Raw genomic sequence first — 14,318 nt, 5'->3', positions numbered from 1 at the left:
TATATATATATATATATATATATATGTGTGTGAAAATGCCCTCCATTTTCCAGGTTGTGCCAGCACAGGTTTTGTTTAGTGGTTAGCTAAAATATTGTACTTAAATTCGCTTTAATCATATGTAGGCTTGCTTAGGAGACTTTCATGGGGGCCCAAACCTAGCTTCAAAGGATGGCTCAAGCCCAGAATATTTTTTTGATATTTTTCCCGAAAAGATATAAAGCATGTTCCTTGGCCCTCAAACACCAAAGCATACTAGGAGTTGGTAAGGGGGCAACAACCCACCACTGCAAGCATAACATGTAAACTATATTGGCTGCACATAAGTAGAGCACATACTTTTTGGTCGTCCATTAGAGTTGTTGAAATATCAAGAAGATACAAGAGCACTTCTCCTCATTCTGATCCCTCACACACTCATTTTAGATGGGGTGAATATTTTAGGGTAAGTTACATTGATCGGTTGAGCATGGACACTTGTATTCATATGCATTTGCCTAAGAGTTTTTCCCATCAAGAAACTCTCTAACAATCCTTATTATATTAGGTTAGGTTAAGTTATTTCAATCCATATAGAATAAGGAAGTATCACAAGCCTTGTTTAACTTGTACTACACGTCTGCAAGGCTATCTGATTGGCTATTAGTTAATTTCCTCATTAATACAAGTCTCAAGAACCGTAGAGTAATTAGGAGACCATACTTGACATGTAAGACAAGAAATAGTCTTACAATCTCCCATTTGGTCAACTAATCACTATGAGAACTTGTAATCATCACTTTAAGCACTACAAGAAATTTGGCGACATAAACGATTTTGTCGCCTATTGTACATTTTTTGTCACTCATTAAGACGGGCGACCACATTTTGGTTGCAATCCAGTCGTCGCTCAGGCTCGTCGTTGATAGTCAAAACGGCGACCGAAAACAACTTTGGTCATTCATATTTATAAGCGACCAATATATCTCGTCGTTGATTTCTCCTAATTTTGTCGCTGAGCCCTTGACTCATGCAACAAAGAAGATCATTGAATGCTCCCACTCTTCAAGTATGTATTTTGCAACTAAATCATGTTATAGAAGCAATTAGCATAAAATAGATTAACACACCGCAAAAGGAACACCCTACTCCGAACAGACGCCGGACTGCCCAATGCCCTTCACCAAAAGCCAAGGTCACCATGCCAACTTTGGACACGTGTCATCACCAACAATTTGTCAAAGTCCCACATTGAAAAGTTGTGCTAACGTCCCTCACTCTTTTGTCTATAAAAGAGCACAAGCTCCTAAAGTGAAAGGTAATTAATCCTGGACATTATTGTTACTGTGCTAAAATCACCCTTAATCTCATACTTAGCTAATTTAAGTATCAGAGAGCCTTCAACCAGTACCATATCAGTGCCAAGGTCTTAACAATTGCTTCTTCCCCTTCCTTTTTCAGGTCATGCCCTCTTGTTGAAGGTCTTACCCTTCAACCCTGCCGAAGACACAACTACTTTACATCCTTTTAAGTTGTCTCCAAATTTGAACAACAACAAAAATAAAACATTATAAAAAGTGATTTCAAGATGTATACTTCTTAGTCACCGACTGGATATTATGATATAGCAGTGTAGAACTTGATTTGAAAACATATAACAAAAGGAGAAACTGAAGAAACATGGAGTCCGGATGCTAAAGAAAATTCAAAGGCTCGCACAATGCACTCATCAATTATGTTTCGGATACAAAAGTTTAAAGTCATATATACTGTCTACAATTTTGTTTCGATCACTCTCCCAAAAGCTTTTTTTTTTTGGTTGAATTTTCTTATGTACAAATTGGACTATCATACAAGAATCAATTCCATAAATATTTTTTTCTATAGCTAAAGACAAAAAGAAATAATATACTAATTCTTTTTTTATTAATTCGATCCATATATTCTGGGTCCTGAGTAGTCCGGATGAAAACAAATAATATTTTGGGGGAAAAAAAATTAAATTCCCACATGACATAATTGGTTGACAATATGATTATGATATGGCATATTTAATCACAAAGCAAAAATAAAAATGCATTGGTCTGATTGGAAAACCTGAAAGTCTTCATCAAAAAAAAACCTGAAAGCCACTTGGTTCCTAATTGCACGTGGAATTCATGTAGCTTTGTCGTAATTTCCACTTTTCCATTCATAAATTGGAAAAGCCTTCTTCCCCGCTCAAACGCAACCTTGCAAACCTCTACGTGGTGCTTTCCTGCTGACTCTGGGCTTCTCCAAAGAGACGCAACTCAAGACAATCAAAAGTGTTTTCGTAACCCCCAATTAATACAATAGTACAAACCCTTCTCTCTCTCTCTCTCTCTCTCTCTCTCTCTCTCTCTCTAAATCCAACGGTCCAAACCCTCCCTCCCAACCCATCATCCTCTCATCTCAACCGTTCGTTACAGCTACCTTGTCCTTTTCTGCGTGCCACTTTGGTCTCATGATCAAGATATGACTCAATCCAAGCATTAAACAAGAGAAAGCAAAGCAAGCTAAGCCTTAACAAATGGTATGTCTAGTTTTGTCCTTTTTCTTTCTGCTGATAAATCTTATGTTACTCTTTCAAATTCTTTTGTACCCTTTTTTGTTTTCTTTCTTTCTTTCTTTCTTTCTCTCTCAGTCTCACATATTTTGTAACATTAATGCGGCAGTGAAGGCTAAATCTGCCTAGCATTGTTCTCTTGATTATTTTCTCGGCTCACGCCATTTCGATTTTCTTGCCTCCCAAACAGGCGGCCATGTTGGTTCCTCCATGGCTTGAATCATTGCTATCAACAGCCTTCTTCTCCATCTGCCCATCACACAAAGATGCCCCCAGAAGCGAATGCAACATGTACTGCTTAGATTGCAACAATGGCGCATTTTGCTTTTACTGCAGATCATCAAGACACAAAGATCACCAAGTAATTCAGGTAATTAATTCCACCAGATTTCCTTTTTCTTTTTCTTTTTGTGTAATTAACTTTGTGTTAAATATTTTTCCTTATGGGGTGTGAAAATTGCAATGCAGATCAGGCGGTCATCGTATCATGATGTTGTTAGGGTGTCTGAGATTCAGAAGGTCCTAGACATCAATGGAGTTCAGACTTATGTGATAAACAGTGCCAGAGTACTGTTTTTGAATGAGAGGCCTCAGCCTAAAAATGCCGTTAAGGGGAGCTCACATATCTGTGAAGTATGTGCCAGAAGTCTCTTGGACCCCTTACGTTTTTGTTCATTGGGATGCAAGGTTAGATCTCAATCCCTTTAGTTTTCTTATTAAATTATGTGTGGGAAGTGATTGTGATTAAAATGTCCATCAAAATCACAATGTTGGCGGCATGTGTTGATCAACAACCATTTGGTTCGCATTAAGTCTCCATCTTCTGTGTTCAAATCTCATGAACGAAAATTAATTCATGTTGTTAAATCAAAATCACAATGTTGGTATATTTTGTAATTTAGTTGATGATGCTGACTCATCATTAAATGGTAATATCTTAGCAATTAATCCAATATCTCATTCTTTAAACATTAGCTTGTGGGACTAAAGAAAAATGGGGAAGCAAGCTTTATCTTGAGCGCAAAGAAAGAAGAAGAGGAGGGAAGAAGGGAAGGAATAGAAATAAGATTGCCATCAAAAGAGTTAGAAGATCAATTGCCTCAAGGAATGCAACAAGACTTGTACCAAAACACTCCAACTCCACCTCATCATTCAAATTCAAATTCAAGGAGAAGGAAAGGCATACCTCATAGGGCACCTTTAGGGCCCTAATTACGTAATTAGTGTTTCCTAGAACTTGCTTAGCCAGCTCATTCCTCACAGGCTCCATGTGTCCTAAACATGGGGAAGCTGTCTTTATGGGGTTTTAAAAGGAATTAAAGTTGGGTTTAAGCACTTTTAAATTGGGCTTGGGTTGGCTTTCGGGTGCAATAATGCTGCATTAATATTTGAAACATGCAAGGTGTAAATGGCATCCAGATACACATGAACCGTTTTATATGTATAAAGAAACAACAGCTCAGCTTTTTTTATTATTTTATTTTATTTTTATTTTTGTGGTCAGATAAAAAAAATACATGTCATATAATTTTTTTTATATTCAATGTATTGTATGTAATACTTTGTTTTCTGTCAATAATGTACGTAATACGTGGTATTTCATCACAAGTGGTTGAAAATATATGTTATATATAATTAATACCAATTGGAATAGTTATGATTTTTATTGCTTGAACAATACAATACAATCCTGGAAATGAGTAAATTGTTACTTTGCCCCATAAACTATTATAATAATATTAATTTGCCCTCATAATTTTTCTGTCCCCTTTTTTTTTTTTAATCAAATAATTTTTCTGTTCTTAATTGGCGCTGTAAAATATATAAAAATAAGCCAATATGTAAGGCGTACCGTCAATATTTTTTTCGACATTCTTTGAATTTTCCATTAGTTTTAAGGGTGAATTTGTAATTTTGAGCAAAAATATGAACCAAACGATTTAAAAACAAATAAAATAAAATAAAAAAGGCCCATTATGGAAATATCGACCAAAATTTTTTTAAGTTGACTCTTTTTTTAAAATTATTGAAGTAGATATTCTATAAAATAAAAGCACCTTAAAAAGAGTACAAAAGATAGCAAGAAAATCATCTGAAACTCAAATATGAAAGACAAGAACAATAACGTAATCTTTATAATAAAAAAATTCGCGGCATGAACCAAACACAAGGAAACAAATTCTCGCCTCTAAATTTATTGAATACATCGGCCAAAGTGTTTTTAAGGAAACAATCAAGACCCTAAAAATGTATGACATGCATTGTTGTTGACTCGGAAAAATTAATTTGGCAACGTTTTAATTGTTTTCTAGAAAAAAAGTTCCTTCATCTTCCTCTATGTCTCGACTATCGACATGCATTGTTGTTGTGTGGTTCTCTATATATCACATATGATTCCACCATTGAACTAGCCTTCAATTAAAACGTGAACCATATTCTCAAAGAGTTGTTCTACATCCGAGATCTAGTTGATAAAACTTCTATGTAGAAACGTCCAGTGAAATGAGGAATGTACTCAATATTAAATTGATGAGGTCTTGATTCAAGAAAATTCATCAGCATCTAATATCAACAAAACACCATATATGCAGCCATATCGTTCGTTGTGTCCCAAAATGCTTCTTCACAACCAAACTCTGATGCCAATTGACAAAGCGAGAAATACAGCGTAAATAATCGACCCTTTTATTGTCTTCTTGCATTACATCAGCTTAGAATGGTAGCAATCACTTTACCCAAATTTTTTCTTCTTGGCCTCAGAAAGAGAAATGACATGGCAAAGGCCCATTTGAGCCAAGGTTTTTGGGTTCAGAGATAAAACTGTTCAAAGCCCAAAGCAAAATTTGAAGTCAGACCTAGGAAGCCCATGACCATGAAAACAACAAACTCGGCCCAGGTCTAACCCATCTCCAAAGTTAAAATTGACTAAAGGTCCATTCGGCCCAAGACTCATTGAGCAAAAATCTCGGTACAAGCACTAAAGGGGCGGCCCAACCCAAACTGTAATAACCCAAAACAAAATATCTAAAAAGAAATAAAATATCTAAAAAGTAGGATTAATATCTTCTAGCAAAAAGACAATTTTGCCCTCGCATTATTAAATAGGGAAAAAGTTGACTTTTTGATCAAGAAAGAATTTGGGAATTCCGTTTGCGCTGTTGCGTAGAGCACGGCGAAACGAGTCCGTAGACACGGAGTAGACCCGAATCGGAATTGTAACGAAGAAAATACGATCAAAATACCGCGAGGAGCAAAATGATAATTTGGTTAAAAAGTCAAATTTTTATCCCTCTCCTTCTTCTCTCTACTCATTTCTCTCTCCTCTCTCTCTCTCTCCTCCCGTTTCGACCCAGCCCCGACCTCCGCTTGCTTTTCACGACGCCACGGCCGCCACATTTGGAGCCGATCTCCGCCGTTGGTACCAAACGAACCACCACTCGACCGCCGTCATTTCTTGACCCTTCGCCGCCGCTGCCGTGGCCGGAGCTCGCCGGAAAACACCATTTTTGCCGGATTTCCAGTTTGAACTTTGAGCTCTTCGTTCTCCCTCAATTCTCCACCAAATCGATATAGTAAGGTATGGTTTCTCAGCTATTTTTCGTGTTCTAGCTGATGGATGTATGAGTTTCGATCGATTTTAGCTCTAAAACGTTCAATTTTCGACTTGAAATTTGGCCGAAACTTCGGTCGCTGTGATCTACTGTTTCTGGTTACTTTTTGGGGTATGTCCAAGAACAAAAGTGACTCCAAATGGGGTGTTTTACTTAGGATAGGAGTTTGGAGTCTTGGTTCCAAGATTTTTTTACCACCCAAAATCGCTTTGGACACCCGAATCTGCCCTCGCGTGCTGGGGCGCGTGGGTGAGGGTGGTGGAGTAACTCTGGGCAGTTTTGAAATCCTCGTGTCATCACGAGCGCGTAGGATTTCGCGGATCTCAATTCGGAGTCCGTTTGAGCCCCGAACGAATTTTTCATATCGCGCGATCCTTGGGTGCAGTGTCGTCAAATCGTTGGATTGCACTGAATTTTGGATATGTCGGTCTACATGATTTCAGGATCGTGTAGAATTCGACGGATTGCGAATCAGAGTCCCGGATACTCCGACATCGCAAACCCTGGAGCTAAGGTTTGGATTTTAAGCGATAACGCAATTTTGACCAATCCGACCGTCTATTTCAAACCAAATTCGCGGAACATGGTTCCTTCTCTATGAGAGACCTTTAGAGAAGCCCAGATTTTCCATCGGAGACCGTGGACCCATGAGGTCCCGGATCGGCCGGTCTGGTGGTTTATCGCTTAGTTAAGCGTCGGATCTTCCAAAACAAATCTAAGTGTCTGAAAAACTAATGTGGGCATAGGAGTAACTGAAACGAGTGCACGTATTTCTAGGAGCCAGGGGCAGGGTGTTTAATTTAAGTTCTTTTTATTCAGCAGTTTATTGATTTATTATTCATGGATAATCAGGCACCAGAGTTCCAGTCGACCCGCGGGAGGGACCTTCGAAGGGTCCAACTAGCTCGGACCATCAGTGAGTGGACTTTCTTTCATAAACGATTTTATATGCATGAGTTATATAAATGATTTATATAAATGAGATTACTTAAATGATTTTATAATGATTTTATACAAATAAGCTTTTATAAATCAGTTTATATGGGTTAATGTCATTATTTGATCTTGAAGAAGTTTTATGAACTATTCATTTCGAACGTGATTTGTGCTGTACAATACTTTGATTTACGTGTTGTTTAGTTACTGAAGCTCAGTAATATAAAAAGCAGAGTTTGAGAACTCTATCAGAGGAGACAGCAGTTACATTTCAGTTTCACAAGAAAGGCAGTGAGTTATTAGATTTTTCTAAAAATAGTTTATTTTAGAACCACCACCCACCCTTTATTTGGTGATTACCCAGAGTTGGACCTATGTCTACGGACATCCAGTCCGATTTCAGTTTATGTCAGTGCACTTGACTTTGCCTCACGAGTTTCGGGGACGCTCGGACCGTGAGTGCCGGGATTTGCGGCTCGGCAGACTTGGTGTCCCGAGACCTGCCAGGATTGCGGCTCGGCTGACTCTGTGTCCCCGAGACCTGCCAGGATTGCGGATCAGGCTGACTACGGTCCCCTGCATCCTGCCAGAGCGACTCGAGCTGACTTGTTGTCATCGAGGAATCTGCCGGCGGGACAGGCTGATCATAGTCCCCTGATTTCGCCAGTTTGCGGCGCGGGTGGACTGTGTGGCGCCCGAGACCTGCCAGGGAATTGACGGATATGACAGGGGTACAAATAGGTGGTATTTTCAAAGGATTTTGAGTTTTCTTTTATTCAATTATGACTTTCAGTTATTTTATACCAGTCTCTTTGATATTCGCGCATTTATATCCTTATATATTTGTTCAGTTATACGAGTATATTCGTCAATATGCTTTACATGTTTATTTGAATACCTTGTTTTGAAATAGAGACAAACTAGCAATTTGTATCCTTACTTATTTTAAATGGGGGTTATTATGGTTATAAAATTGTTTCCAAGAACCTTATTTTTGTCCACTCACATTTTCAACCTGTTTTTCGCCCACAGGCCGTAAAAGTGCGCAGGATCCACCACCGGGCCATCCCTAGCTTCCGCGCCACCAAGTAAGGTAGAGTTTTGTGGAAAAAAAAAAATCCTTGAAACCCTGTGAACTTTAGAAATTGCTCTGATATCTAGTTTTAGTGGAAAATTGAAGCTGGCAAATATTTGGTTATCCTATTCTGGCAGTTGGTGTGGATATATGTGATTGTTTGACAGGTGGAAAAATTTGGGTTTAGTCAAAATACAGGGGAGACTCTGCCGAATTTTCGGCAGAAGTCTAAGAGAAATTTTACAAAGAATTTGAAACGAGAAGGGTAAAAAGGTCTTTTGTGCCTGAAATTCACCAAGTGTCGGACACGCACAGGACTTGGCTCGAATTCTAAAGTGGAAATTGGGTCGGGTCCTGTCACAAACCGTCCGACATGACAAAGATTTAACCAAAGTCAAAGATCAACATTTGTTCCTCGGCCGAGTAAAAAACACGAGCATCGACAGAGGCATGGATTTCACGTGCAGTACCTTGAGAAGAGCGCCACACAACAGAGCATAAGGAATTATGGGACATCGAGCTACTTTGAAATTACATGTAGGATGATTAAGAATGCCTAGAGGGGGGTAAATAGGCCAATTTAAAATTATAATCAATAAATAAAAATAAACTTCAATCAATCCTGAAACGTGCAGAGCATAAAATAAAGGAACACGCAGATAATTATTTTACGTGGTAAAACTCCACTTATGAGGAAAATCCACGAGACTTCTCAGTCCAAAACAAATTCACTATAGAACGATGATCACAAAAAGTACTCACACACTTATCCTAGACACGTTCTAGATAATGTTTACCGACTTCTTCGTAACTCAACTTTTGTTAGGGGATGATCTTTCGACACTCCTTATGTTGAACGTATTACTAGTCACGATTGCTTCAAACTCGTCGGAGAAAAACCGTCACCATGGTCTTAGTGCCCTCAACCTTATGAGTCACCGAACATTCAAATAAATGCAATATGAATGATGAAAGTATTTGATAAATCACCAAGTAAACATGGAACACTTGATGACTTATCTCAAAGTTATGCACAACAGCTTTCTTAAGAATTTTAGATGCACAAACAAAATATGTAAAAGTTGTGTCTTCAAACAAAAAAGCACATCATGTTCTCCTTTTTCCATGAGAAATGCATAAAGTCAAGAGATCAATATCTTTCCATTAATCAAATTTTATTCTCTAAGAATCCTGTTCAATTTCGTCAGCTTATGCACTCTTAAAGATGACTTCCACTACAACCAATTGTTATAGAAGGAAACATTATCTATCTAGATGAATCAATGAAAGCAATAGAACAACGTTCCTTCCAAGTCAAAGATGAAAGATAATATTTTAATTTAAATCAAAATAAGGTTCAACTAAAAAAGTAATCTCAAGAGATCAAATCTAATCCTATTAAAAATAGGACTAACATAAAAGCACTTGAGTGAAAATAACTCCAGCTAGGAATCCTATAATGAATGCATAATTATGTCATGATTTACCTAGAATCGTATAATATATTTCATGATTTACCTAAAAATAATATACAAGTAGACGGTCCTATTAAGGGGTCTCTATCTCGTTCACGCGAGGAGAGCCTTGACGGCTAGGGTTAGGGTTTCTCCAGTTTTATTTACTCATTCTCTGCGCTGTCTCTCTTAGTCTTATCTGATTGTCTCTTTGGGTTCTTCTTGGTGAATTGGGTATGACCTTTTTTTGCTCTTTTATTCTCCGTGGGGTAGCTGCGTTGGCTTCCTTTCTGGATTTCCAAGGAGCCAGTCGCTGGTGAGGGGTCTCCATCTTAACGCTATGAAGATGGCCACCGCCTCTTCTGCTCAAAGGGATGACCAGTATGTGACACCAAGCTAGAATCAGAAGTGTGCAAAAACTAATGTTAGGCATCTGATTGTTAGTAGCATGGATTTTTCTAGTAACCATAGTTTTTGTATCGATGATTTTGTTGACAAGGCGAACGAGACTAGCCTCGAGGGGTCTCCAAGATCTCCCTAATTATTCTCCTATGGAATGTTCGTGGGCTTGACAACCGATGAACGTTCCTACTATGAAGATATTTCATCGGAATTTTTTTCATGCTAAGACACCAATCTTGGTCTCCCTTGCTTGTCAGCTAGGGTTCTGGATCAAGAAAATTGGATGTGGCTGTTAGTGTTTGGCTGGATCTGTTATGATGCTCATAATACATTTTTGAGTCTGTACGAAGAACTATAATGCTTTCTTTAGATCATAAGAGGCTTTCTTTGACAGTATATGCATAGTGATGGATGTGTTTCAATGGTTTTGCAGTTGGGTTGTTGGCTGGATCTATTCTGATACCCATAGTACGTTTTTGACTATGTACGAAGAACTATTATGTTTTTTTGGATCATAGGATGACTTCTTTGACAATACCTACATAGTGATGGGATGTTGTTTTAAGGGTTTTCTGGTTGAGGTTTAGGTTGGTTTGTTTCGTATCAGTTGTTTGACTCTTTTGTTTAGTCAATAGCATAGGTGGTACTCTTTCTTACCCCGGAATTTGTTTCTCTAGGAAGGTTTTAACGAGGCCATTGTTAATATGCTAGCTCTTACCATGTAATGTTCCTTTCGGTTGAATGAAATACCATCTTTTCTCAAAAAAAAGTTCCTCATATCGATCAAGTCATACTTCAAAAATCTAGGATTGAATATGTTGGCCAAAACTTCTAGCGCCAACATATTCACACCCTAATTCCCGACCAATGCTAGAGTTTAGGAAATGCGTATACAATTTTCATACTAACATACTTCTCAGAACTTGAGCTGATCAAATAATAAAAGCCTCAAAACTCGAAAAGAGGGCATATACAGAAAGTACATCGACACATGTGATCGAGGCATGATGTGACGGTAAGAGGTGTTTCAAGCAAAAGGTTTGGGCGGTGGCCACAAGTCTCGGCACCTACTGAAGACGACAACTTTTGCCTTTAAATAGTAGTACAGTTTTCATTTCCAAACACCCAATCCCTCAACAAAAAAACCAAGCCGAAATGTTGTTCAATGTATTCCCTAAACTAGACTTAGATAAATTTTATTGCTTTCCTAAGATTCAACGTAGCATATCACAAAAAACTCTTAAGCTTGTTCCAAGTTCTTGAGCACCATCATTGTAATCGTCCATTTTATATATCAACAAATAACTCTGTTCTTTAGATTTTTTGTTTGAGCACCATCTGATCCATCTCTCTCTCATTTTAGTTTGTGTTTCATTTTGATTCAAAAAGTACTTGAGAGTCATTTGACAGCTGAGCACGACCACACCGAGCACAATAGTCTCAAGCACCCAACCTGACGCAACACAAGTAGCATTGTTACCAAGACTAAGGACCCAATGATCGAGAAATCATTCCTAACTCGGCCCAAATTATTTGATGAAGTCAGATCCAAGGAATACACCATCATATCACTCTCTTCGCTCTTGCGGTCGTCAACGATTATGGCAGATGGCACGCCATGCAGAGCACTCACACCAAAGAAAGACGACTTTGTTACCAAATCTAGGCCCTTAATTATTCCAGTCAAAATAATCATCTTAGTTGGCCACAAAGATGTTGAGGTCAACAATAAACAATGTGGCAAAAGATTAATTATATATATGGCCATATGGAGTAAGGGTTGGGGATCCTAGGGACGTCTAGAGTTATTGGAGCATTATTCTACTAAATTAAAGGGAAAGGTAACTGGAATTGTAACACATATGTTTTTATGTGACTGAGATCCTTGTTGTGAATGTTCTAGCCATGATAACAAAACTAGGCCAAATACTATATGGTATCAGTTTTTAATTCCAAACGGCATTAGGTATTCACATTTAAAAATAAAAAAAAATGTTTATGTACACTATTGTCAAATGCTATTTAAAAACCCTTAAGAAGTATTGAATTTTTACCAGAAAAAGAAAAAAGAAAAAAAGAAAGTATTGTATATTTTATTTTATTGATTTTACCATGTCCATTTTAGTCAGTTGACTTTTGGGCCATGTTTGGTTCACGAAAAGGATTTGTGAGGAAATCACTTCCCATGGAAAATGGAGATTCATTTCCTGAGGGATGAAAAATGGAGATTCATTTCCCATGTTTGGTAATCATGGGAAAGTAATAAAGAAATATCACTTGTCTTTCTTTCACATGTTTGGTTTGTGTAGGAATGTAAAACAAAGTTTGTTTACCAATATTATACCCATATGAAATCAAATAAAAAAAGAATGCATTCAATGCTATATTGTAATTCTAAATTGTTAATGGGAATAATATGGTCATGAAAAATGTGTATTTAATGTTGGCTCATTTTCCCAAACTTTCACATGATGAGGAAAACAAAACTCAATGAGGGAGTAGGGCTTCACTTTCCCCCCAACTTTCCCAAGTGCAAGGCAACGATTTCCACATGTCAGGACTTACCAAACATGGAAAAACATCCTCGAGCCTCCTTTCTCATAAACCAAACGGAACCTTGGGGTTTACATAAAATAAATGATACCCCAAACGCTCATTTATCATGTTGTAAATAAATGATATCATACTATTCTTGTTCATAGAAAAGGAAAGAAAACAAATTGTGAATTGAGGACAAAAACGGAAATTGCTCAAAAGTGTCCTGGCCTTGCTACTCTAGAGCATATATATGTAGGTTGTACGATTGTGGCTATGAAACTACAGAAAACCTAAGAATGGTGTGTGATGCGAACCCAACCTGACCTGTAATATATTTTAATTGTTTGGTAAACTAAGAAAAAGGAACTGTTGATTATTTGTTCAGTGGGATATGTAAGAGGCTGAGGAAATATTCCTTATGTCCTCGTCAGGTGAAAATTAGAGTCCAACGTCCAAGAAGGTATCCAATGCGGCTAAGCAAGTTGGTGTGCATACAGACAAGAGGAGAGGGAGAGACAATGGTAGAGAAATTATATGAAATTTGAATACAGATCAAGATGTGGGTCCCCTACTGTGGACAAAAGGATACTGCATACATATCCATGACATCCTCGCAAACCAGCTTCAATATTGTAAAAAATAATCTAGAAACAAAATCTATAGAAAACACCTACATGTATATGGGATATTTTTGAGTCGGGCTGTCACATTACTACCTAATTCACTCATTATAATATGAGTCACATTATTACCTAATTCACTCATTATAATATGAGTGAACGACATGATTATATGTCATGGAACTTTATAATAATGTTATCAATTAATTGTTGATCTATTAACAGTGTCGATCCTGAACTGGGAGAGTCAGTGTAATTGCCCTGGGTTCATTATAATGAGGCCCAAAATATTTTTATTTTATATTTATAAATAGGTATATTATATTTATTTTTTATTTTTTTATTTTTTTTTTAAAAAAAGTAACATGAGGTGTTTCAATTCTTTTAAGCTCTAATTGATTGCAAATTTGGAAGTTTTAGGTTTGTTGTTGGAGGGGGATTTCTCAAAATTTCAAGTTATGTTGTTCTTTATTTATTATTTGAAGTATTAAAATTTCATTGGATTTCCTAGTACTGTTTTTTATTTCAAGTAGCAATGATTCTTTAAAAAAAAAAAAACAATCTGGAAGTCAAAAAAGAAAAGGAAATAATTGAATGGTTACAAGTATTTTATCTTGTTATGCGTTAGATTTGAATGTATCAAGTGTAGCATCTTATTTTAGATTTTTATATATTGAAATTTGAATTTATATAATTTATTTGTCTTGAATGTTAAATTTTTAGTTAATTCAAATAAATTAAATCTTGATTGAAAAATGAAAATGAGTCTAGCACTTAAGTGAAAAAAAATATTATATATCTACGGGCCTAATTTTTTACATATGCCCTAGGTCCTAAAAAATTCAGGACGGGTCTTGTCTACTAATACTTCTCTTTGCAAATAATAGTGTAAAAATAGTCAAAACACTTTGTTCTTAAAACTTGGGAGTTCAACTCTAAAACCTAAAACAATAATTTCACATGCCATGACGTGATAAACTCTAGAGATATTTAGTGATATACCCAGTTCTAGCACTATATTATAAATAAACCCTACACAATTGAATTTCTATAAACAAACCCAAAAAATAACACATGGCCTTATTGAATTTAATATTAATTATTAAATTACTTTGA

At 36.9% G+C, this 14,318-nt stretch overlaps 1 protein-coding gene across 1 annotated transcript; it reads left to right on the top strand.

Moving 5' to 3' along the window:
- Window positions 1-2,496: 2,496 nt before the first annotated feature.
- LOC117631864 lies at window positions 2,497-4,211 on the top strand. The gene is made up of 4 exons (XM_034365188.1): window positions 2,497-2,533; window positions 2,757-2,936; window positions 3,035-3,253; window positions 3,542-4,211. Exons 1-4 carry the CDS (start codon window positions 2,531-2,533, stop codon window positions 3,776-3,778), a joined length of 639 nt encoding a protein of 212 aa, XP_034221079.1. The 5' UTR covers window positions 2,497-2,530; the 3' UTR covers window positions 3,779-4,211.
- The last annotated feature ends 10,107 nt before the right edge of the window (window positions 4,212-14,318 follow it).

The sequence above is a fragment of the Prunus dulcis genome, chromosome 6, assembly GCF_902201215.1.
Source record: "Prunus dulcis chromosome 6, ALMONDv2, whole genome shotgun sequence".
Classification (NCBI taxonomy): domain Eukaryota; kingdom Viridiplantae; phylum Streptophyta; class Magnoliopsida; order Rosales; family Rosaceae; genus Prunus; species Prunus dulcis.
The sequence above is the reverse complement of the archived record's forward strand: the minus strand, read 5'-3'. Positions and strand labels throughout refer to the sequence as shown.